Consider the following 25,663-nt stretch of genomic DNA (forward strand, 5'->3'; position numbering starts at 1 on the left):
ATACAAGAACCTATGAAATTAGGGATCTGCCTTGTTTGGTTGCACACTAGCACAGACAAGAACCTATCGAGTTCCACGTTCCAAGAACCTACTTAATTGTACGGTTCTACGCGAAAGTTCATATCTACTTTTCTATCTGAACTTTTTTTGTGTATTCTTTGTACAATCGTCATTTATTACTTTACTGTATAAGAAAATACGAAAAGCGAATTCAAGGCAATCACGTTTACAGTATATTCTGTGGATTCGGAAATGCCGAACTCGCCTAGTTTTACTTCGACGTTCGTTCACTTTGACGATTGTAGTTACAAACGTAATAAATACGGTTAAACGTGTTAATTTCAAATGGTAACATCCTAAAAGTTTCGATAGAAATAATACTAAATGTTATTATTTTGCATAAATTTTATTTGTAAAGATAATGGTAAATATTATTTTCTCGCCCTTTTTGATACATTAGAGTTTTACATTAAATCCTAAATTTTGTAAATCTTTCGCCATTGATGCTACAGTTTGAACAGGCAAAGGTTTCAGAGGTGCACGTGGAGGTCCAGGATTGATGCTCGTTAACAGGGTCATTGCTGTTTTCATAGTTTCTACCCAGGTTCCTGTAACATAATTATAACATTAACGATTGAAAGAAGGGAGTATGGTACTAAATATAAATTGTTTGTAAAACTATTATTTGTATTTCTAAATTTCTATACTTCTTTTCAACTAAAATTATATATTTTGCAATAAATAAGATTTATTCTTCTGTAAAGTAATATGTAACAAATTTAAGGAAAATTATTCGACGATTTGAATGGAATTGAACGGAATGGAATTCCTGAAATTCAGTATTGCCATCTCGTTTCGATCGAAATAGGTTTTACATAGTTTTTTCATAAAATAGGGAATAAGGTAAAGGAATAGCTTATAATTAAACTACAAGAAAAAGTAAAATAAAACCAAATCAAAGTGTACTAATCTAGAAGAAAATACCATCGAAAGCTTTAAGCTTGTAGAGAGTTAAAAAATAAATTTTTTAAAAAGGCGTCGTTTGAATCGCGTTAGGTCAAATTAAATCTGGTACAAAGAGAATTGGATCGTTATTTCTATCAAACCTTGTTAAACCAAGTTTGTGACAAAATAGAATTGGATGTATAGTGATTTTTACTGTATGTACACGATACATAATTGAATTTATGCTTTTGGTAATATTTTTAAACGAAAGAAACATTTAATTATAATTTTACCATATTTCGATACATTCACCACAGCGTTTGTCAAACGTTGTTGCATTTCTCTTCCTTTCAAGACGTTTCCTGCAAGACCGGCTGCAAGAGTTTCGAGTACAATTTCGGAGAACATATTTGAACCTGTCGTTATAAAAGAATTCATTCCTAATGCACAAGCAGCGGTTATCAACTGAAACGAACACAATAAAAATATCGTATGAGTTTGACGTTTGAAATTTTAACTCTTAAAGCAATCGCTTGCATCTAATTTGTAAAATATGACAAGCGAAACGTGTTAAGGTTCTTAGGATCGATTACAACGAGGTAATGTGATACGTTTTAGGTCGAAGATTTATATATACCTAAATATCTTAAAGGTACCTACGTGTTTTACATAAAATGTAACCAAAATCAATATCATAGAGATACGAGTAACATAATGCGTCAGTTTATAAAGTGCTTTTTACATTAACGAGTAACAGTTTATAAGTTTAAGATGAGTTGGAAATAATTTCAAAAGTTGGTAAATGATAACGTTATTTCTATGGTAAAGTATCTATGTGAACAAACGTACACAATATATACGCGAATATACGGAAAGAATTAATATGCTACTAATATTTTCGTATTATCTTACGAATCATCGCTTAAATTTCCTGACACCTGTAGCCGAATATCCTGTATATTACCTACAGAGTTAACGTTAAACGTGATATTTAAAAAAATAATAATAGATAATAAAGGATACCTGATCGTTTCCAAGGAATACGGCGAATTTATTGTTACTAACGCGAAAAGCTTGAGCACCTTCGTCCAAGCTAGGACTTGTGAATTTTATTCCTACGAAAGTTGGAATCTCCTCCTCGCTGACGGATTCAAGAAACTGCGCCATATGAACTGAAAAAACGCCAATACGCTTTTAAATACATAATATTTCATATCGTAGGAATTTCCTGCCATGCGATATTTTTATTAATAATCAGACGAAGAAAATATATAAGTATAGACAGATATACAAATGACAAAGGATTTTCTATATTGCCATGATAACTGTATATTAATCGTCCGTCGATAAGAGAGAGAGAGGGAGAGAGAAAGTGAAATTTTACAAATCAGTTTTGACGACTCCTCAGAATGTTTAAACGAAAAGAGAGATGGAAATTATATCAAAGTAACGTTTAGAGCGTATTGCAATTGTACATCGTAAGGTTGTAAGTTTCCAACTTAACATTTCCATATAATCGCTGTAGATATATTTCTTTGTATAGTCTTTCAACTTAGGACGCGTAATTGAGAGAATCGCTGTAACTGTAATTATCAGCTTACCATCAACGTTAGTCAAGCTCGGAATATGATAATATAGAAGCGGTGTATTCGGTGCTGCTGAACTGACTAGCTTCAAATAATCCTTCAATTGCTCGGAAGTGCTTGGACTGAAGTACAACTCCGGTAGACAGAGAATAGAATCTGCTTTAACGTTTTCAGCGTGTTTTGCCTTGAAATAGATATTGCTAAATGTAGTACCGAATAAGGTGTATCGAACTGTAATTTAGCGAAACGATAAAATGACATGTACTTATTATTAAAAATCTTGTCGTTATCGAGTAAGGAAATCGAACTCGAATGATATCGAATTTTGCACTAAAAGTTCTTTTACGTACGCTTCCTTTTAGTTGTCGACGACACCTGTCTCAAATTTGATTTTGTCGAAAATATGGCCTTAAACGAATATTTTAGTTTCTTAATACTTTACGTACAAGTTCAAGAACATCAGGAAGCGATGTACCGCCCACTTGAATCATCAAATGTTGCTTCGTCGTTTTGACAGCATTTGCCCACGCCTCGGCAACTAATTTTCTTTCGCTTGTGGTCATGGATGGGCCTTCCCCGGTCGTTCCATTTACTATCGATTACAAATTTTTCCTTTCAAATTAATAAATAATCTCTTACGTCGATAAATCGAATTGACTCTGGAATCTCGTTGACAACGGAACGTATTAAAGAACGTATCAAAGAAAAAAAAAATTAGGATCACGATCTTATTTACGAATGAGAATGTTTATTACCATTTTTTTAATACCATTAAACGATCGAATGGCGAGCACGATATACATATAAGTAGAGATATATAAAAAAGTGTAAATAATATATAGAAATTTGACTTTCGATCATGGTAAATTTGGACATCGATGATAATCGACGAATAAGATATTTTAATCGTACAAATAGGTAAATTCTTTACGTACCGAGAACACCGGTGACTTTTTCCTTCGCCAAATGGTCGGCATATTGCGGTATAATCGACAAGTTTAAAGTTCTTGCGCTAAAATAAACAAATAGATAGAGTTATAATTTTATTAAAACGTTGTATTTCTAAATTGTTGCATTCCCGAACGATTCTTTGGATCGTCGTCTTGTAAATAAATATTATTTCGAAATATTTAGATATTTACGTTTGTTTGAAATTTCGTTAACGAACGCGGTCCCATTCGTTGTCATACGTCACCGTATCATAATTGAGACATCTCCACGTTTTACAGTCGGTAGTAAATTTCTTTTTATTACGGTACACGTATATTTTTCTTTTTTCATATATCGTGTCGTTGATCTAGGGCAAAAAGATCGAGTTTACTCTAATCTCGGATGATTCGATCCCAACGATCCCGATATTATCTTTATCGATACGGTTTCTTCCAAAAGCTAATTTTTTCTTCATGCATGCTTGTTTCTCCTATATCTTCCTGCCTTTTCCGTAAGAATTCTGCACCACGATCGCGATTCTACAATTCGTCGTACACGTTCTTTCCGAAACTACCGACAGTTATCCTAGCAAGTTTCGAAGCAGAAATGCGTACGTTCTCACCTACGTGTTCCCTATAATAAGCTTCTCTTCTCTCCTCTGGAAGATCATGTCTTCCTTCGTCCTGAAGCATTATTCTAGATACTATTCCTTTCATTTTTCCATTTCTAAATTATGTAGCGTGCAGTCGACCACCTTTCTTCGCACGTTTTGCAATTTCCCGATAAGAACTTCCTTTTTATTGTAGTGCCACTATCGATTCGCACTCGCACTTGTCGATCTTCCTGATCTTTTCGTATTAAATGCAGACACGTTTAAAAAATTCACAAAATTACTATTCGCTATGAAATACTTGCATCTTACTCCGTGTCTTCGCATCGACTGAAACGTAACGATCACACGACCGCGGTGCTTGCGTCGCGTGTATCTTTACGCGTCCAAATATTTCTATCATTTCGGTAAACGTAATTATCTATGTAAGTAACGCTTATGTAACGCTCCCTATTCCATCGTCCGGTCCTATATACGTTGTCCGGATTCTCTTCTAATTTTACTCGCATATTATCGACGCGTGTACATTTACTGCGTTTACCGCGGTATCGTGTCATAAATTTCGTTTCTCGCCGGTCCAATCGTTCGAATATTTTAGCGAGCAACTATGTTATGCATATACAAGACTACGACAACGAAAAGATATTTAGGAAATTCGAGGTAATCAGGCAAACTGGGAATTTCATTCTTTGTATAAAATCAGAAATATATCGCGTAGGAAATTTGATCTTCGTAGGTTTCGGTTAAGTTTCAACCAACAAGTTTTCGTTATTTCATCTCATTTACAAGTTCATATCATTTAGTTTTACGATGTAGTTTATACTATGCTTCTTTTTCTTCGTTGTACCAATATCGCTAATATTAGATAAATGTTGCGGAAATTACCTGTCGTTGTTAAAGGGTGTAAATACTGGGGCGATCAGTCCCTTATAGTTGAACGATACCTTCTGTAATTAAAAGTAGGCAAATCTATTATCAACGCATAATTTATCGTTGTGATATTTTACAGAAAAAAAGTAGCTCGTCTTCTAGTAGCATTTATAAATACATTTTTCGTTTGTATTTTCTACGTACGATGTATCGTCATATTTACATTGTATTTGACGTATTAGTAATTTTTGATTGAACGAAGTAACTTTTATTATGGAAATATACATAGACGTAAGATGTCAAATATGTTCGAGCTAAACGCAAGCGCATTCGAGTGCAGTAGCGATAAATTTCTATGTGAAAATAATGATTTTAATTCGGATATGTACGTACGATATAAAAGATGCTATACATATGTTTGAAGCGCTACAGCGTTATATCTCTTGAAATTGAAATTTACGTCGATCGGTATACGCAATAAGCGTATAATTGATAGACAGCTCAGAGGTCAATTATTTTTCCCTTTTCTACCGATATAATCTAACGCGAATAACGACGGTAGATTACATTTAATTAGTCGAAGCATCGTTTGATTATACGTTCGAATAACGATACTCCAAAATTGAACTTGTAACAATTACTTTGTCTTTGTTGCTAAATTTCCAGAGTTTTGGTACAGTTTTGGAAATTAGTATTCGAACGTATATTTTAAAATAAATATAAATAAAATATTTTAAAATCTGTCGAAAGCAAGAAAGAAAAAACTTGATTATAATCGGTTCGAACGTACGAATAGGTAAGCTGTGAAATGAATCTGTACGATAATTGACGTACGATGTACATATGCATACGTACCGGCATTCTGGAACGTGTAGTGAACTCGTGGAGCTTCGATTAGGGTACTGTATATAACGCGACGAAGAGGAATATTTTAACCGTGGCTCTGATAAGATTCTCTCTGCTTAGTATCAAATATCACGTGTTACGTTTTGACTGATATCAATTTTTTGTTCTACGGTGCTAATAATACATAATATGTATATATACTTTCTTCGCGCTTTATATATATTTTACTTTGACCCGAATCGTAAATGCCCGCTACGATTATATCAGCTTGTCCGAAAAGTCTCTTTCGTTTCGTAAGGTGATAATAGACGAGCGACAATCTCTGTTTTCTATTATTTTATCGAATTAGGTATGGTCCGTTTCGTCCTATTTCTATAATTATGTTCGTGCATGATTCAACAAACTAATATAAAACAAACAACGTCGCGCGTGTATCATTTCCTTATAAAACGAAAGAAACCTTTCGGACAACCTAAGAGGTGGTTGAATCGATTATAACACCGGATTAACAGGTTACGATTTACGCTTTATTCCAACAACTTATAGGCGAGATAGCTACGCTCGATGCTTACAGATATAAGTTAACCGGATGACTGATCTAAAGTAGATATGGACAGTTGCGCTCGGTGCGTATAGATACGACTTAAACGGATGAACTATTTAGAGATGGAAAATCAGTCACGAGACGTAGACCGATCAAAGGACGACAACTAGTAAAGAGACGTTGACCGATCCGACGATGAGAAAGCAGCGAAGTTCGGTGACGATGGTATCGCAGAGGAAAACTCTCGCCGAGCGTTGGTCGCTCCACCGTTGGTAGCTTGCGGGTAGAAATTCCGAGAAAGATGGGAAAACCCACGTTTCTCCATTTTTTTATCCGACGGAGCAATAACCATAAGGAACGTCTCGACTTGAATATATTTGGAACGATTAAGCGCCCTAGTAAAATGCAAATGCTTAGTTTTATCACAGTTCCTTAGGATTATCGCGGTCCGACTAATTATATTTGCATAGGTAGTGGTCGCCTCGGTCGAGGGACGAATTCCGGGTTACGCAAAAAGTCACCGGACTTTAAAAGTAACAGCCGACAAACAATAAAACAATAGACTTAGGTACGTAGAGTGCACGCGACGTATGTACAAGAATTTCTACCGCAAATATCGTTGTTTTCGCATACGAACGGTAAACGAAGCGTAATGAAAAGTAAATTTGATCGAAGCTTCTCGCGTATATCTCGGAAACTGAGGGTAACGAGCGGCGGCAACGCGTAGAGAGAAAAATTGCTCGAAACGACGAGCTTGACGATACTTTTCAAGGTTATCGAAATATCGAAATCTTCTTTCCCAGATAATTGCCGATTTCTCCTCAAACGATACGGTATTTATTAAATTTTCGCTGATTCTTTTATCTCGTCGTTGATATCTAAAGGTCGGGGTTGATATCGAAATGACTAAGGTTATCTATAAAAATGCTTTTTATGTTTATTTACACGTAGATCTTCTCCTTTTAACAATGCCAATGATATATCAACACAATATCGTAGCGATAAATTATATGTATTTTTACAGCTATTACGTGTACCATTATTCCTCGAAACAAGAACAAAGACTACTCGAAAGTTTATGTAATAACGCCAGAGAGAATACTAATTAATGTTACTCGCTACGATCGCTCTCAATTGTCTCTTTTCGCTTTTTTTTTTGTTTTGTTTGTTGAATTTTGTTAAATTTGTTTATCGCTTAAATACAACGAAATTCACGCTACGGCTTATCGGTGTATATTAATAAAAGAATCTTTCCTTTACCGATACGTTTACTCTTTCTACCTTCTTGTTTTTCCATGTTCGCGCAACGTACTGGACACGATGTCACGACGACGATGGCGAGTAGTTATATAGCGCTCGACTCGCTTTAGCCATTTCTTTCTTATCGTAAACAACGATTTTTCTTTATATTCTACGAAGAAATTTATCCAATGTACGTATCTTCTCGTCATTAGCGTTAATACTATTTAACGTAACTATGACACTTTTTTTTAAATCGCTCGTATCTACGAATCCGTCGTGAATCCGATCAACGAGCAACTAGAAATGTGAACGCAGCTACCAGTTTGTAACATACTCTGTCGTACACTGTAGAGAATACAAATGAAAGTGAAACTTACGAGTACGGGAAATAAAATTGAGTAGGAATGAAAGATGAACGATCGGAAAGTTTACGAAGTTTACGTAACGCGATCAAGTTTTTGGAAATCGTATTACGCGTGGAAAAATTGTTTAAATATTTAATTCGACGACTTATTATCATCGAAAGATCCGTTTCTTAGCAAACGTTTTCACGCGAGAGAAAAATTATAATTGAATCGTGTAAAAATCCTAATCGGGAATATATCTGTTTCGTCGATTCGCTATTTTATATTCCAAAAACTTAATTTAAAAAACTATCGAACGAAAACGCGTACGAGAAGGATTTTGATGGACTTTTTAAATTATACGCCAAGTCGTGGCACAAGATCAAAGCATCGTTCAATTAGAATTTAAAGTTACTTTTCAAAAATCGAGTTGTCTTCGTGAGACCGCTACGACCTATAATTGCTTGAAATATATTTATTACCAAATGCAGCGTCAACGTTTACGCGAATAGCTCTACGACGTTAAATCGTGACGTAACCAGAACACGCGGTATCTACATACTTAGAAAAAATGTTTTTTCTGCAGGACGTTATCGAGTATAGTTTTAAAGATATGTATATTTTTTAATGGATTTAAAGTAACAGAAGGAAAAGGTAATATTACGCAGAATAAACGTGTATAAATAACGTATAAGATATTTAATGAAAAATTTCTGGCGTTTATTTCTTTATTTTTATCGGAGGAAAGTATAATTCGTCGTTTTTGAATTTGCTTAATTTGGCACGTGGCTGTAATATATAATCGAACAATATATACGAATGAAAATTTCATTAACAATTTGATACGTAGGAAAGATACCTTTTAAGTTTTATCGTAACATAAAATTCAACGTACGTATATCGCGATTACGTTTGCGGTAAAAGTAACGCGACAACGCGTACTAAACGAACTTTTAACTTACGTATTTTCACAAATGTGATAGTTTTTTTTTAAAAAAAACATAGGACGTAAAAAACTATTCCGTAATTTCAAGTCACGAAGCGAAACGAAACGATACGTTACATGTTTGCCTTAATTTTTATCAACGAATGTTTAGAATTTCCATTTATATATATATATATTTCATTGAAAAATTTGAACAGTCATTGTTACATTAACGATCGCTATTACGTTTCTAATAATTAAGAGCCCATTACATATACCTATAACGAATCGCTTGTAAATTGTATCAATCTATCGTGACAGAAATCGATGTAAAGCGGTAGACGTATTTACATAGCGTTGTAAAAAACGAGACAGAATCGATACTCAATTTCTTTGGTGTAAGAGAACGAAATACGAAAGAAGCGTATTAGCGGTAAATAAAGCAATATCCGTTTTAGCAGGAAACGAAAGGTAAAGGTAATCGAATTTCCATAGGAACGATCGTTTTTAATGCTATTTCGAAGTCACTTCTTCCAGCTGGTTACGTTACTATTATTCGGCGAAGACTCAACGAATCGGTTAATTATTTAATGACTTGTACACGCGATCAATATCAGCAGTCGCAACGACCTAATTTACTGACGATGCATCGAAAAGCGGTCGATGAGAATGCAGTGAAAACGACCCACATTCTATTATATATATATATATATACGTATGTATATTAATTAATACATATATGTAATATATGTATATATATATCATAAAATTCACACTTATGAAAAAGACATATCTCGTGTATATATAAATATATATATATTTATATATATATTTGTATATTTCGATTGGATAGATTAACAGCCGTGGCCGGACCAGCCTGGACACGCGGCAGAAACTGTTTCTTTCTATCGACGCTATTTTCTTTTTTTATTATTACCTCTTTTTTTTTGTAAAGTTTGTAATTTTTATTTGACCTCGAATCGCATACCGTACAAAAGCGCAGCATATAATTCGTAGCCGTTGAGAGCAACGTGTACGGCTTGATCCGATAACGATCGTTGTCCCGAACGTTTGCTGTTTCGAATTAGTTAGCTTTACTCTTTATTTAGTTTAACTCGTTCGTGTTGCGCGTCCGATCGTCCGACGAAACGTTGGTTCTTTCCTGTTACGTTTCAACTACAAACGCAAATTTTCTTTCGCATCCAACACGTTTTTGCGAGAGACGGAAGCGAAGCTCGCGGGTGTTTGCGACATTATCGCTATGTAATGGTAACGATAACGCGTCGTATGATAGTAATAGGTAAGTTTTATTGGAAAATCCCTAGCAAGTCGCTTCGCTCTTTCAACTTAGTATAGGTACGCGCGAGTTTCCATCGTTGGAACGAAATGCAACGTTTTTATACTCGAGTACGTCCAGTTTCCGTCATCGATCGTTATCGAATCAGCCAGTACATCTGCTCTCTGGATGCGTGCGTGCGTCAGTATGCCAGAAGTACATGCAGTCACGCATATGTAGCCATGTAAGAATACTTTTTTATATACATACACGCGCAAATGCATATAATTTATACTCATTTACGTATCGTTTATATATTACGCGCAGATATTTTAACGTAACAGTTACCGAAGAACCACGGATATGTACAACAGGTATATGTCCGATCGATACAGGGTATACGTTTCTTTCGTATGCAACGTTTGTATCCTTCGAATTCGATTCGATCAAAAAAGGACGATCGAGTGGATCAGCTCGATTTATATTGTTCCCATTGTCTCGTTCCGAACACGACCAATCTTATCGATTTAACGTAGAACGATGCAAAATGTTGACGATGTTCGTCGTAATGTTTATTCGAAACGATCGTATCAAGAATGATAGACGGTTGCGATTTGCCAGATGCGTTTCTTCGTACCGAACGCGAACGAGCGACGTCGTTGTTGTTGGTTTGCTCGCTAGGTGCAACAAAGACAGAATCGTTCGTTTCTCTAGAATTTGACGTTGAAAGTTTCGTGCGATCGGAAGATGAAGAGAGAACGCTTCGATGTTGCGACGCGCGTGCCGAGTACGTACGTTCGTGAAATTCGATCGCGTGTTTTTGAATCTCGTGGAACGTGGATTTCGGGCTGCTCGATCTCCTTCTCTGCTCTTCGTCCCCTTAGATTTTCCCCTGAAATTTTCCCTTGAATTTCCCCCGTAAATTTCATTTCGATCGTCACGGTTTTATCGACGAAAAGAAATCGAATACTGGATCGTTTACGTTGAAGCGGCGGCCCTTGAGAGCTCGTTGGAAAATACGATTAATGAGCGTGGTCCCAAAAGTTTTAAGAAGTAGTTGTTTCTTTCTAGCGGAATACAACGTAGCTTCCGTCTTATAAATATTCTCAACAGATATTTCGGAATCAGCCGTAAAGAAGGGACTTCCAAGCATAAGCGCCGTTACGATCGACGAATCGACGGAAACACGAGAAAACAATTTCAAAGAATCTTGCCGTTCCATAGCAAAGAGGCTGATTACGCGATACGTGTTATTACCGTAATTCGATCTTCGCGAGTCGACGTTAACGCGTTCAACGTCGAAGCTGGATACGTTCGCCGAGATCAACGATTCTAACGTTATCTAATATAGATATTCAATTATCGTGCAAGTCCGTAGCGACGCGAATGCTTCTGAAAAGTTTAACAACAAATAATAACTCGATTCAAGAACTATCGCTGTAGTATTCCTGTTCTACCGTTCGAAAGACGTCCGTTGTAATCGATGATATTCTCGATGCGGGGGTTTTATCCGAGACTCAAGGAGCATCGAATTTAACTACAACATTTAATTACCGTTATTAGTAGCCCTTGTTTGCCTCTATGTATATACAGAATGTTGCACGATAGTTGCTTCACGCTACGTAAATACTGTTTCGGTGTGTAAATTTGCTTTCTTTCGTGTATTTTTGTTCGTAAAAAACCTTGCGTTACCACGAAACGTTATTAACGTGGCGTACGTTACCTTTGAACAAAGGTTACACGTTAAAATGAACGAAATTAATGCTTAACAACACGTTGAATCGACAGACGCATAGATATCATATAAATACTTATCCAAGTATTTATACCATATATTTATACAATATACATACATACATATACATATTGCACTTGCAGTTTTGTCCTGCATTTCGATCACATCGAATCGATATAATATTTAGCCGAGATTTTTTTACAAAATTTCCTACTATTTTTTTTCAAGTAAATTTTTCAAGAACAACGCAACCTCAAGGTAGCTTTTTTCTTTTTTCTTTTTTTCATACAGAGTCGTACAGAGTCGTACAGAGTTGAATTTTGGTCGTCGCGAATCTAAAGATGCTTTAACAAAATGAAATTCGTATCAGCTTCTAATGTAATTCGAAGTCGTTCGGAATATCGGTTTTCACGACCATATTACAAGATATTACACATGTATATTACAATGTTACAAAACGCTACAAATGTAGATAACGCAATAAAATAACGTGTTAGCTATTTCTAAAGTAACGCAACAATTTGATACAGCGTAAAAATTGATTTTAACAAAGCTATTAATAGCATTCATTTTAATCGTCAGAAGCGTACACAGTGTTTTATATTTAAATTTAAGGTAGCTTCTTGTCAGGCGTGAACATTTTACTAACTGTATATACAATTCGTTTGCTTCGTAATTACAACAAATACACATGTATCTTTCTTATTTCCTCTTTTACAAGTTGTACCTAAAATCGATCAATGACTTTACTGTTGTTAAATGTTAGCAAATTTTGGAATAAAATCCGCGTATTAAAAATGAGTTTTACTTTCGAGTAAGTCTTGTTGCAAACACGTATATAATTAGCGAACCACGATATCTATTCTCGTTGGCGATGAATCCGCATCGAATTTTGCCTTGTCTCGTGATATACGAGCGTTAGATAGACTCGAAAAAACGGGTAAAAGATGGATGAACGAAGTGGTGTCGAAAAATATATTAAGGAGCGCAGTAACGTCACGAAGTTATTCAGAAACATTATCTTTGTATAATTCTGGAAACGGCATCCTATAAGACAAAATATCGTAAGTATTTAGCAATTTTTTTTTCGAAAGCGCTCTTTTTAAAAGTGGTTCGCTCGGTCAAACGAAAACGGCCGACAAATTTTCCGACAGAACGACGTTTGCCGCTTCTAGAATCGAACGTCGACAGCAAGATATTCGTGCGTATTCCGAAATTATTTTGTCACGATTCGTTGAAACTATCGTAAGCTTCGTTAGGATAAATACATGGAAGACAAAGGATAATCTTTAATCGTGACGTTGCTGGTCCACGGTAGATAGATTTTATAATATTATCTTTTTCGCTAATTATTTCCACCTATTGTATATAGAATTATACCATGAAAATTAGGCAAAAGGTTCCGACGAAACCGGCTCGAAACCGAGCGCAGCGTATAACGATCCTTCGAACGATCGGAACGACGTTTAAGAGTGAAAAAGAATCGATACTCCTTGGTCTCGTATTTATAATCTATAATTGTATTCGCTTAACGGTCCAGGAGTAGTAGGGAGGCAATGATCGTAAAAGTAACACCGACGACTCTACTTTCTCGCTTTTTCTCTTCGGTATCAACAACGTTATAATAAATATGACTTCTGAGTAGCAACTTCACGCGGGTTAATATTTCTCGTTTAAGAGTTTTCGTTACAGAAAATCCGATCGTACGCTCGATTAGATACAATAACCGAGAAGATAATGTAAAATTATGTACATACATATATATTGCCAGCACCGCGTTCTCGTAACAAACGAATAATCAAACAAATCGCCACAAGTACGCGTAGACTAGAAGGATTCTTGCGCCGAATATGATCCACGCAGTCAATGGGAATATGGAAATAATACTGCTGTTTCATAGATTTTTTTTTCTATTTAACTAACTTGTTTTTACTAACTGTAACAGGTAATTTACTTTATAACTTTAACTCACTTCATTGCGATTTCCAGAACTTTACCTTACGATCAATCTTTCTGCTAGAATGCTGCTTGCTTAATCGTGGACGAGCTTAGCGTCGTATTCGTAAAATAATTTAGTTACGTTTTACTTGAAGCGCATCTTTAAACATCGATGATAGAGCTTGACTAGACGTCTCGTTTCTCATTCCTAGATGCAGATTCTTACTTTATGTCGCTTTACTCTGCTACTTTCTCTTCTACGTACAAGACGGGACAGGCTGATGTAGAAATAAAATATCAATCGAATATCGATCAAAGTACCGATAGACGCTAATACGACGAATCCTATCGATCATCGATAGAAGAAATAGGACGTTACGTACTATACAGACGTTATACATAGATAAAATAAATAAATTTCCATTCGTACGATACTCGTTTAATGCGTTTCGTATATACTTTTTTTTTTTATTTCCTTCGATAAAACGCCCGGGGAAAAGAAATCACACTGCCTGGCTCTGTATCGTATAAAATTTCGCGTTACAAAGTATATACAAAGAACGAAATAAAGAAAAGAGAAGCAATCTGTTATTGTCGTCGAGTGGAGTCTCCTTTCGTATACAAATTTGATGTAGAAATAGCGATAGCGACCATCGTCGGGAAATAAAGCGACGTTGCTTCGAAAGAAGCGGAGGATAGGTTTTTCAATTTTTTCAGACGAAAAATTTTTTTTCACGAAAGAATTCCATAAAAATTTGTGCAGTAGGTCGGACAACCGTTGCTCGATCGTTAAAGCGCAGCGTAGGAACGTATCCTGATAAGATAAAAACGAATACTTATGACCGCATGATCGACATTCACGCGTATATTGATCGTGATATTCATAATAATGAAAGATTATTATGAATAAAATAACTTCTAAAAACGAGTCAGGTACTTAAAGTGCAAGCGTTAATTATTATATTCGAAGGACAAGTTAATATGTACTTATAAAAATGAATCAGGTCCCGTTGTAAGTTACGTTCATTTAGAAATTGTCGGTTGGCTTCATTCTCGAAATAAAATTAACCGGTTAGGAAATTGGTTTTTCGTCGTAAAAATTCTCTAGATTCTCGATAAAATCGACGAAGCCCTTTCATCATATTGTACACAAACGTTTCTTGTAAGTATAGGTATATACGTGTATTAAAATATATTATATAGATTAGAAAATATATATATGTATATAAAAAAATATGGAAAAGAGATTTACATTAATTTACAATCAAAAGAAAAAAAAAATCAATCTAATCGAACTAAACTTTGCGATTAAAAATATTCCTTCTTTGCCATTCTTTGGAAATTCTTTGGAAATTCATCGGAATCCGTTGAATTTCATAATTCTAATTTTTCTTCGAGGAACTGACGTTTTGGAGATTATGCGAGATTACGCTTTTGTACATTGACGTGATAATACTAACGTGACTAGAGAAGCGTGGTCGTAAAATTAAAAGTGATTAAGCATAGGATAAAATTAATTTTTAGAGTTTAAACGAAGATGAGATAAACATTTTTGGGCAGCGCGTAAACGTGTCAACAGGATTGTTTGAACGTATCGATAGTTTGGCTTTCTTTTTTAAAGCTATTCGACTCCAGATGCGCGGTGTTTTACAATTTCACGTCCAATCAAACTCTGTCTGAACCGATGATACCGTTTGTCGTCAACACCGGTTTTGTCTCCAAGTAACGGTTTAAAGACTCAGATTATGCAGAATCAAGAAGCAGTGTCGAGTATAATTAGGCATCTTTTCGCTTATTTATCATTTACATCGTAACGTTTGAATGCTGATTACTGGTGGAGTTTTTTGTTTTTTTTTTTTTTTTTTTTTCGAAACGATACGAACGATATTCGAGGTTTCTTTCGTCAAACATCGCCTGAAAAACGTCGGATAATTTCGCATTTGCCTTCCGAAGATTCGATTTACCTCGAATGCAATGATTTATCGTAACTTACGGTTGATTTTTCCGAGTGGCGAAGATCGATGAAATCGATGTCGCCCTTGACTGCCACTATGACTTCCAAACCCTTAATTTTCTTAAGGATACCTTCTTCAAGTGAAGGGCCGCGTTTAAAATATCAGACTCGCGAATATCTTCGCCATCGGAGTGAACTTCCCTTCTACGACCGTGCATCAGTAGACGATGTCTCAGCCCTCTGGAAGTTGGATCGGAAAGCGCTTCCGAGACAGGCATCTTCTCCTTGCTGGAACCTGGCAAGGAGACCGATCTTCCTACGGAAAAACCTTTGCTCAGCCTATCCAAGGTTGCTGGCAACAGATGCCGCCTCGGTATCGCTTGTTCTCTTTCTCTCAGAATGAATCTTCCGAGCGTCTTCCAAAAGGCTTGAGTACTGTACACGTTCTCGTCATCGCGTAAAACTCTCAATTGTCGACTGCCACTACCAACGGCTCCAGCTCCTCCCCATTCGAGTTCTTCCACCAAAGCAAACTTCATCGGATCCTCCATTCTTCGGGCCTTCACTAGAGCCTGAGCTAGAACATCTTGAGCAGAACTGCTTACAGGAACGCGAAGTATCGCGTACGGTATATCCGGCGAAACGTTGTAAATGCAAACCAAGAAGGTGTCAGCTTCGTCCCAGATATGCGTGGATGTGTCTCTTTCGGAGTCGAGCTTCGAGTGACCAGCTGTACTCCTGATGGAAGCCAGCCAGGCTCTGCTGCTAGGATCATCGCCTACCCTCTTCAAGAGGAAACGCCCCTGCCCTTTCCATAAAGCCTGCGCTTGCAACGGATGCTCCGTTGGATCTAACACGCGTTGAGTTGGAAGTTCTTCCCTGTCTCTTTTCTCCCAACCACGAGAGACTTCTTCCACCAAAATATATTCGTCGACTCGATCCGCGGATATTCCAGCTTTCTGAAGAGCTTGCAACATCACCTCGTGCGTCGTACTCTCCTGCGTGACTTTTAATATAGTGTACGGTTCCTCCGGTATCACGTGATAAACCATCAAGAAGAACATTCTTCTCTTCAGCGTCACTCCACCTAATCCAGGATCCACCGTAGTCAATTTTTCCGGTTCCTTACTCGACGATGGCCGCTTCGACGATTCTTTGTGATCGCGGCAACACGTGTTATAATCGAGACTCTCCTCTTCCAAACGGGAATAAATGAACAGCGTGGACAGAGCCAGAGGTTTGTTTTTACAGGAACGCAAACGTACGTGTCTGTATCCGGGCTTCAAGCATTTCAACGGAATGACCCTTTGGGCGATCAAATGATGGGAACTTGCTTCGACGATACCGAAACGCAGAAAGGCAAGGTCTTTGAACATTACTTGAAAGCAAAATTTCTCGTTCCAAATAGGATTCAGCGCGTTGTTTTGTATTATTTTCGTTTTATGCTTGGCACAGTCGATCGGAATGCCGACTAGTTCGATTTCGACGTACGTGCTGGCGACGAAATTTGTCGGGGAAACGTACTGGCCAGAGACTATCGAAAGCGTCAGGTGTGCCGAATGTAGCCCGTCGAATTCTTTATCCCAAGGATTGAAGCGTCTAGAAACGAGTTTCATATTTTAGCCAAGCGTACGTTAAGTCGGAGAGATATATCTATGTTTCGATATATTTCGATGCATTTCAATTTTTTATATTTGTACTAGAGTTTGTTATCGCTAAAATTCCAAATTTAAAGATCGAAAATCCTAGCAAGAGGACGAATACGGTTTTCGACGATAACAAAATGTCCAAATTAAATTAAAATCGTTTATAAATTCAACAAAATTTGCGGAGATATTTTAATTATTCTTAACGCGGAAGCAATTTATCGTTAATAATAGAAAATTATCGAATTGTAGGACAATCTTCTCGTATTAAAGTAATTAGAAATATATCCAATTTGTAACGATTTGAACGAATGGAAGATTTTACGGAAAGTGGAGATACATAGTTTTGCGCATACCTATACATCATATGGCCTTTGTCCCACATAACCGAAGGTTTCCTAACGTATCCACATTGGCCATTTTGCTCGAACATAGCGGCGTTTAAATTTAATCCGGCGTCGTCGGTTTGGTAATTTAGTGCTACCATTTGAATACCAAAGGCCCAGAAGATTACGGGATTGAAATTTGTCGAATCAATACGCATTCCAGCCGGATACGTTCGTATTAACTGAGTTTCTGCATGGGCGACAACTCCTAAAGGTTGTTTTCTGCAAATCTTCTTCGCTGTGCTTTCATTCAACGAAGAACATTGAAAGCAGGCTGGAACTCCGCGCGTGAATCTGAAATATTTTAACACCTTATCAAACATCTATAGATAAAAATTCCGAATCTTTGCACTACGTAAACAACGACGGTACTGGTAGTAGTCGTATCGCGTTACACCGATCACGCGTATTTGAATTGCAAAATCATTCGAACAACGTACACGATCTATCTATTCGTGAAACGTTTTTGTATTAAGAGTTATTACGAATTCGCTAGAAACGATCCATTAAGATTAGTAGTAGTTGAGGTTCGTTCGAACCATCAACGTTACGTCGAATTACGATGGAAAACCAACCTGAAGAGATTTTCGATATTGCTGCCGCCGCTTGCGAGCGAAGCCGATGTCGATAAAGACTGTGGCGATCCGGAAGAGGCACCGATGCTGGTAGCTCCTATTCCAGCGATGCTGTGTCTTTGAACCGGTCCAGTGTGCGGTTGATGTCGCACCTTCCCAGTGGCCGTCGTTCCTGGCGTAGTGTTCAGCCCACGAAATTTAATAGCTTGCAAGTAAATCACCAAATCCGAAAGTTCTTTGGCAATTTGGCTACTTTGTTTTTGCGACTTATCGTCGACCGCGGAATCTGACTTTAATCGACCATGGGGCACCTGCATCCCACCCAAATACCTTTCGTAGCTGGAAATGGAGTTATCTGGAAGAGTGAAACTTTCGCGTTAGCTCGCTCGTTAATTAAGTAATTAGTTAAGTTCTTGTGCTCGATAGTTTCGGATTAGTTCGTACGATGGTTTTGACGTAACCAAGTTACTGCACGGCGAACGGAAAAATGACTGCAGTTGCTTTGCCGCTCGCTTTAAATTACCCGCGCCGTAGCGATATTATCGTATGTCGTTCGCGTAACATTGTAAAATATCACGCAACGACAAGAATTTTTCTTTGCGAGAAACAGATATTTCTAATTTTCAAGTGTGTAATAAATCGCGATTTACGAAATACCACTAGGATATCCACTTGAACGAAACACGGATCGGCTATGTTTTAAGATAAATATCGTCATAGTTGATCGAGAGAACTAGGAGTAGAACATTTACCATCGATATTGTCATCTTCATCGTCGTCCTCCTCATCGTCGTCGTCTTCGCTGAAATATTCGACGACGGATGCGCTGCTTACGTCGGTACGCATTTGTTTCATAGACGAAGCTCGATCGGACATGAGCATTTTTCCACGATGACTCAGGGGAGCGTGCGTCAAAGGACCAGCGGGTTCTACCACCATCTTCTTGTTTTTGATTAATATTCGGTAGCGCAATTGCGATGGCGATGGCAGTTGAGGGTCGTCGCTAAAGTCCGTCTCGAACAAGAACTTTGTCACCAGTTTTTCTCCAAATACCGACTGAAACAGAGTTCACGTAACTTTGCTTCTCAAAGTTCCTTTCGTTTTTCTACAAAAATATCCCTGCTACGTAAAACGTCGCGCGAAGAGGTACGAATTGCGAAAGTTCGAAGCGCCTGAATGGAAAAAAAAAAAAAAGATAAAAATGGGAATTATTAATCGATGACGGAAAATTTGCCTGACGATCGATATCCTTAGACTAAAATCGATATTATTTTTATATTAAATTGCGTAGACATTGACGCGAAAGTGATTTATAAAGCGAACGTTTAGCGTTTTTGAGCAGAGTTAATTTTGTCGACGATTTCAAAATATTCGCCTCGCGACGATTTATAAACGACGACAGAAACAGAAAGTAGATAAAAACTAATTAACGGACTATGTCGTTGTTGTAACGACGCTCGCTTCGCTTCGTTTCGCTCGGTATCGCTCATTGTTCGAGTACGCGCAATTAATCGAATGTTTGAAATAATAAAAGATAACGTACTTGAAATATTTGGGCCATTCGAGCTTGTTGACTCTGTGAACAATGATTCTCGATGGAGAGAATCACGGGATATGGAGAACTGACGAAAGCACTTCTATCAATCGCCTCTACGACCAAGCGAAATGGTATCTTGGTAGTGAAGGTGTGACCATGGTAAATAACGGGAGAGCCATCATCGCCATCCCAGCAATCGAGCTCTACACACCTACATCCTGTTAGTAGTACCTGCAAAACCAACTTACCGTCACATCGAGTATTTTACCTCGTGGATTTCACCTACTGCAAATACTTTGAAATCCCTTCAACGTTTCGCAAACGAAAACCGGATTACATGTTTTTTGTACAAATAACCGATCGAGGGAAATAATACGAATACGTTTTAATTATCGAAATATTGCTACTAATACGATGCGTTTTAAAGTAGAAATTTTATAACGAAGAAAAGTAACAACTAGGTTTTGTATCTTGACAAATTTCTTTTTCTTAGTCACACGACTGTTTGTCCGCGTATCTGTATCGCGCATTTCATATTTTTTCATACGACGAAGATCACCGTTGAAACGGCGAGATCGAGCTTTCGTTTACCTGAGAGTAAAGCTGCACCGAAGATTCTCCCTTGAGTTGATGGCCAGTTAAATAAGTATTGTGCGAGCTAGCGATGTAATACTGGGACAATGGCTGTTGCATTTCAGTCTCGAACGGCGTCGCATACTCGTTTGGGAAGGCATAATTGTCCTTGTCCATCATGTACCGTGCAAAGCCCTCGAAAGACAAACACCATTGTGTACGTAGCCCCGGGTCCGGCTCGTGTCGCTGGAATCAGAGCAAATCGTCTCGGTTGATCGTGCTACTCGCTATATCTTTCTACGCCATTGTATCGCGCAGCATGACCTCAGGATAACAGCAGTTTGTCATAACCGTTACGCATCCTAATTCCAAGTAATCGAGTACCCCTCGAGTAAGCTATGCTGCTTGCCGATTTAGGCGAATATCGCAGCTTATGATTCGGTAATCGATACGATCGAACTCGAGACGAAGTATAAGAAAGCGGCGATAGTTTGTTTTAAATCTTTGCGTACCTTGACCAGTGCCTTGATCTCGTCGTCGGTTAGTTTTTCTTGCTGCCGAGATTCCAAAAACTTAGTGAACGTGGCCAGGGTGATAACTTGCGATTTCGAAGTGTCAACGCCAGAACAATTATTAACGATGCTAGCCGCAGCCACCGCGTCGAAGACTTGTTTCTTTTGAAGATTGCTGCTGGTTTTGTACTCGTGACAGTCTATCGAGTTATTTCTCGTCAAGAGACCTGTTTAAAAATATTTGCATATTTATAATGCCGTCGACGTGCAAACAGATAGAAACGATACGACGTTGTCTTTATTCAAACTTAACTATCTAAACGTTTTAAATGATTATTTCTATATATCTTTGTCGAAAACAAATACCCGTACACTAACATTTTCTTCCGCCGATGAAACGATTACGATCGTCTTTCAGCCAAATTAATCGACTTATTGTTTATTAATTAATTTATCGTTACGCGTGCAGAATGGACTAATGGCTTTCGTCGTTTCAAGTATCTTTCTTATATTTAGAGATACGATAAAACTTTATTTACAAGAATTGTGCCATGTTACGTAATACGTCAGGAATAATTTCTTTTTCTTATACTCCTTTTTACTTCCAGCAGAGCAACGAATGTTCGAACGATCTCAACGAACAATACGAGATAGTTCGATATTGAACAAAGCGTTTAAAGTTGCATGTATTTGCGTCGACGTCGATCGCTTTCGATTTGGACATATGCCACACGACAAAGTATAACTGGTAGCTTCGGATGTTGGAAAAATCTTTCACGAAAGAATTATTACCGAGATATTATGATATCGTACAACCGTGGTAAATAAAATTTTTCACGTAAGAACGTAACGAAGTAAATTAAGGTGACTAAAATTATCAGTTCGTTTTGCATATTTATCTATACGTAAGAAAAATGAGGTATCAAACAGAATTCAAATAAAAATATGCTAAAATACTTTAGATAATGTATTTATGTAACTCATTTATAAAGTCTTTATAATACATGATAAACTGCTTTATTCGATTAACTTTATGCTAGAGCGTGATACAAAAATATCAGTAGCACAAATTATATGGTCTATGTTTATCCTCTAGACTTTCATATAATATAATTTCATTATTTTATATTAAATACTAATCTATTCTATTCGTTACATACAAATTCATACTCTATTATTTAATATATCTTTGTAGGTCCATTTTCTTCTAACAGTTACAGCAGGTATATCAGATCAGTCTATACAAGGTGGATATAAGAAAACAAAAGAGAAGAGAGGAAAACGCAAAGTTAAATCCACCGCAATGTACGATGTACCTGTTTGGTATTAGTTTGTACGATCTCTTACCAGTTTGATGATATAGCTCTTCGATCGCGATGATATCGACGATTCGTAAGATCAATCTTACGAATCACGTGTCTTTAACAAGCGAACAAAGCTTTTCACTAATCTGATATACGTAAGCGTGTATAAATTAAGAGTAATCAGTCTCGTTACAATATAAGTTTGAAAATAATTAAATACAATTTAAAAACTCGAACAAAAGTATATTTTACCGAATACAGATTTTCATTATACGTAAATACATTTAAAAGCAACAGTTTACTTTTCAAACGAAACGTTAAATCATAGATAGAAAGAAAATGAAAGTAAAATTACACGTATAGATTAGGTTTATAAATCGAGATTTAAACGAAATTAGGCTTAGAATCGAAAATATTCAGTGGTGGAAACTGACCGATTCGTTGAGGGGTTGCGTCACTGGTTTGCCTCAACACAGGCGGCCGTACATTAAAGTCTCTCAAAGAACCGTCGCTTTGACTACGACAAGTGATCGCCAGTTGGCCGAATAGGTCGCGTAAATCCTTTCTTGCTCTCAGGCTGAACGAACGGAACAACGCGACAAACTCGACGAAGTTCAACTGAGTTTCATACATTATGGAAGTGGCACGTGCCTTCACTTGCCAAGGTGCTTCCACTCCACCTGACATTCCAGATCCGTTTTTATCCTTGTCCCTGGCGACGCATAATAGGCTGTGTAAATATCGTTCGAAAGGAAACATGTTATTTCAATAGACTTTATAGAAAGCAAGTTTTAAGAATAGGCTGGAAATTATGGACAACGCTCGTTTTTGTAAATGTCAACTCTTCTTGCCATATATGTACGTACGTTTAATAATTTGTAGCATAGACTATTTATAGCCTGGACGTTGTAAAAATTAAAAAATATCTCGTTTAGTTTAGTTTAGCTTAGTTTTCGGTTACGTTAAGTCTCATCTTTTCCCGCATGTTACAAATTTCTTCGTACTCGATACACGGCTTCTTAGTTGATCGTTCATATAATTATAAATTAATATAATTTTGATCGCAATATTTTTAAATAGCAAAGAGTCGAATGAGAAAAGACAAAGAGACAATTTTTACATTTTAGTCGTCTTTTTCGTAGGTAGATTTGGTTACCTTGTTGAAAAATAAATAACGGATTACGATTTTATTCCATGCTACGATTTAATACTTTATTGAATTTCTCCTAAACGCGTAAAGATCCGCAGTTTAGTTGTTACGGATGAATACACGTTTTGAAAATCAAATACCAATATCAAGAATCTTTTATCAAAAGTCATATGAAAAAATACGAGTTTAAATTAAATACAAATAAACGAAACGAACTTTTCATTCGGTTCGTTGAAAGAAAAATTAATTTCCATTAATTACTTTGCAGAACGTACGTATGTATAATATAATTGTGCGATTTAATTAGCTAGAGATACACAAGCGAAAGGCATTTCTTGGTTCTCTATCTCTCGACATTGCAGCTCCAGTGAATAATAGCCGTGCGTTTAATCAACTGCGCGAAAGTAATCGACATCTATGAAGAATTTTAGAGACGAGGTCTAGTTGTTCTACTTTGCTCCCTTCTGTCGAATTCCTTATAAGACTGAAAATTATCGGAATCCTTACCTTTGAAAGCTGGAGTAAGGCAAGTTGGAACTAATAATTCGTTCGGCGGATCCAGGAGGACTACGCGGGGGAACTCGATCTCTGCTAGACCGTGGAGACGCTGGTATGATTCTCGTCAAGGATTCTCTACTACCCGTAATATGCCGAGAAGGGACCACTGCTGCTAAGCCTCCATCCGGAGACGAAGTGTCATATTGTTTTAGGCTTAGATCCTGTTTTAAATAATCACGTGCGATTCTTTAGTTTAGTTCTGGCTTTGATCTAACACAGGGACTTGTTTTTTTTATAAAGTTTTATATATTCGATCGACTTTGAATCGAACTGGCCACTTTGTCACAGTTATCAATGACTTCACAGAGTACGTTAATTTATAAAATTATATCACGATGTACCGTGATTTTGCTACTCATACATGTTAAATATTTATTCTTGAAAAGACGTACGTAATATTTGTATTCTTCGCATGCACGCGCGAAAAGCTTTCGCGTCGATCGATCGATTCGATCTTAGTATACTTTTGCAAGGAAACTTTTTCAAACCGATCATTTTGTTCCGAAAAACTAGAGAGACATTATAAATGTCCGTGAATTTATTTACACGATAAACGACAAGTTCCTCTGTCTTCTTCATTTTTTGTCTTTTGTTACTGTATAAATCTTTGATCGAACAAACCTTTGTTAACGCGTGAATATTGCCGATAGATTTCGTTTTTTTCCCTTTAACGTTTCGTTTGCGGAGAGCACTGCTGCTGGTCGGCGAAAGCGTGCCGATACTTTCGGTCGTGGACCAGTCGCGACCGCCAAAAGCTCTGATAGCGTCGGCTGTCATTGGCTCGACACATCCATCTTCGAAATAAAGCTGAAGGTATTTTTCTTTCAACCATCGCGATCTACGATCTGTTAATTGTTGTTGCCGTTTCAGGCCTCGAAGTATCCAACAAAGACCCATGTACCAAATTCTGAAACAAACGCAGTACCTTCCATCAAATTTATTTGTATTACATTCCATAACGTTACTAGCGCAACTATATCTCTTTATTCGATACTATTAAAAAAAATATACAATCGAATCGTTGATACGAATCGCGTCAAGAAGGAAAGAGAAACAACAACGACGCGGTAATAACTCCTTCGATAGTAGTTCCCTTTTTTAGCAGTACTATGTTTGTCAATTTAGGTAAACTCGAGAAAATGGCTATTCCGTGCACGATTCGCAGGCTACAGTAGTAGCGTTGGATAAAGGTTTGTCGTAACGGTATATTCTCCGGAAAAAACGAGCGGAACGTTTCGCTGATCTAGACCTAATGCATCTTTTCCTCTAACGCGATCCAAAGGTAACTTTTCGCGAGGTCTATCGTTATAAATTTGGCTGGTATCCGCACTGGAAATTTACCGTCCAGCGTAACTTTACCAAAACAGCTTCAAGCTATGCTTTTGAATATGCAAAACTCGAAATTTCCAACATTTAAATTACGAACAATTTCCACCGTAAAATTAAATAGTTAATATTCGTAATTATGATTTAATTAACAGTCGATTCGTATTATCGCTTTGTTACGCTTTATTATTTTAGGTTTCTTTGTTATTTGGTTACTCGCGAAAATCAAACGTATCAGAACAGAGTTGTATGTTTACCAAATTATACCATCGAAATACAGTTTCATTTATTCGACTCTTTTTACCAAAATATCGTTTACGACGTTTAAAAATATATTGCACGTTAATATCG

General features: G+C 37.0%; 3 protein-coding genes across 5 annotated transcripts in view; 1 reads left to right on the forward strand and 2 right to left on the reverse strand.

Moving 5' to 3' along the window:
* The window catches only part of LOC132909575 (small ribosomal subunit protein uS10m), a 262,722-nt gene that overhangs the window by 42,149 nt on the left and 194,910 nt on the right, over nucleotides 1-25,663 (forward strand). The gene's annotated exons all lie outside the window — the stretch shown is intronic.
* Nucleotides 388-5,947, reverse strand: LOC132909563 (N-acetylneuraminate lyase-like). Of its 2 annotated transcripts, XM_060964476.1 has the most exons (8): nucleotides 5,797-5,947; nucleotides 4,957-5,018; nucleotides 3,467-3,543; nucleotides 2,978-3,123; nucleotides 2,547-2,715; nucleotides 1,969-2,117; nucleotides 1,239-1,410; nucleotides 388-608 (listed from the first exon to the last, which is right to left on the reverse strand). In XM_060964476.1, the coding sequence occupies exons 1-8, from the start codon at nucleotides 5,800-5,802 to the stop codon at nucleotides 457-459; spliced, it is 933 nt and encodes a 310-aa protein (XP_060820459.1). In that variant the 5' UTR covers nucleotides 5,803-5,947; the 3' UTR covers nucleotides 388-456. The 2 variants fall into 2 exon arrangements, with proteins under 2 accessions (XP_060820459.1, XP_060820460.1); XM_060964477.1 differs by lacking the exons at nucleotides 3,467-3,543; nucleotides 4,957-5,018 and having other exon boundaries at nucleotides 5,797-5,941.
* Nucleotides 15,600-25,663, reverse strand: part of LOC132909518 (1-phosphatidylinositol 4,5-bisphosphate phosphodiesterase epsilon-1-like) — a 125,317-nt gene continuing 115,253 nt past the window's right edge. The window contains exons 11-20 of one of the 2 annotated variants that reach the window (XM_060964388.1): nucleotides 24,608-24,893; nucleotides 23,936-24,147; nucleotides 22,713-22,990; nucleotides 20,975-21,201; nucleotides 20,481-20,708; nucleotides 19,896-20,120; nucleotides 19,105-19,408; nucleotides 18,353-18,707; nucleotides 17,748-18,071; nucleotides 15,600-17,344 (exon numbers count right to left, since the gene is read on the reverse strand). In XM_060964388.1, the coding sequence (XP_060820371.1) occupies nucleotides 15,841-17,344; nucleotides 17,748-18,071; nucleotides 18,353-18,707; nucleotides 19,105-19,408; nucleotides 19,896-20,120; nucleotides 20,481-20,708; nucleotides 20,975-21,201; nucleotides 22,713-22,990; nucleotides 23,936-24,147; nucleotides 24,608-24,893 (3,943 nt within the window). In that variant the 3' untranslated portion in view covers nucleotides 15,600-15,840. Of the gene's footprint in view, nucleotides 17,345-17,747; nucleotides 18,072-18,352; nucleotides 18,708-19,104; nucleotides 19,409-19,895; nucleotides 20,121-20,480; nucleotides 20,709-20,974; nucleotides 21,202-22,712; nucleotides 23,009-23,935; nucleotides 24,148-24,607; nucleotides 24,894-25,663 lie in introns of both variants that reach the window. The other variant, XM_060964387.1, reaches the window with a different exon arrangement.

Source organism: Bombus pascuorum, chromosome 8, assembly GCF_905332965.1.
Source record: "Bombus pascuorum chromosome 8, iyBomPasc1.1, whole genome shotgun sequence".
NCBI classification, from domain to species: Eukaryota; Metazoa; Arthropoda; class Insecta; order Hymenoptera; family Apidae; genus Bombus; species Bombus pascuorum.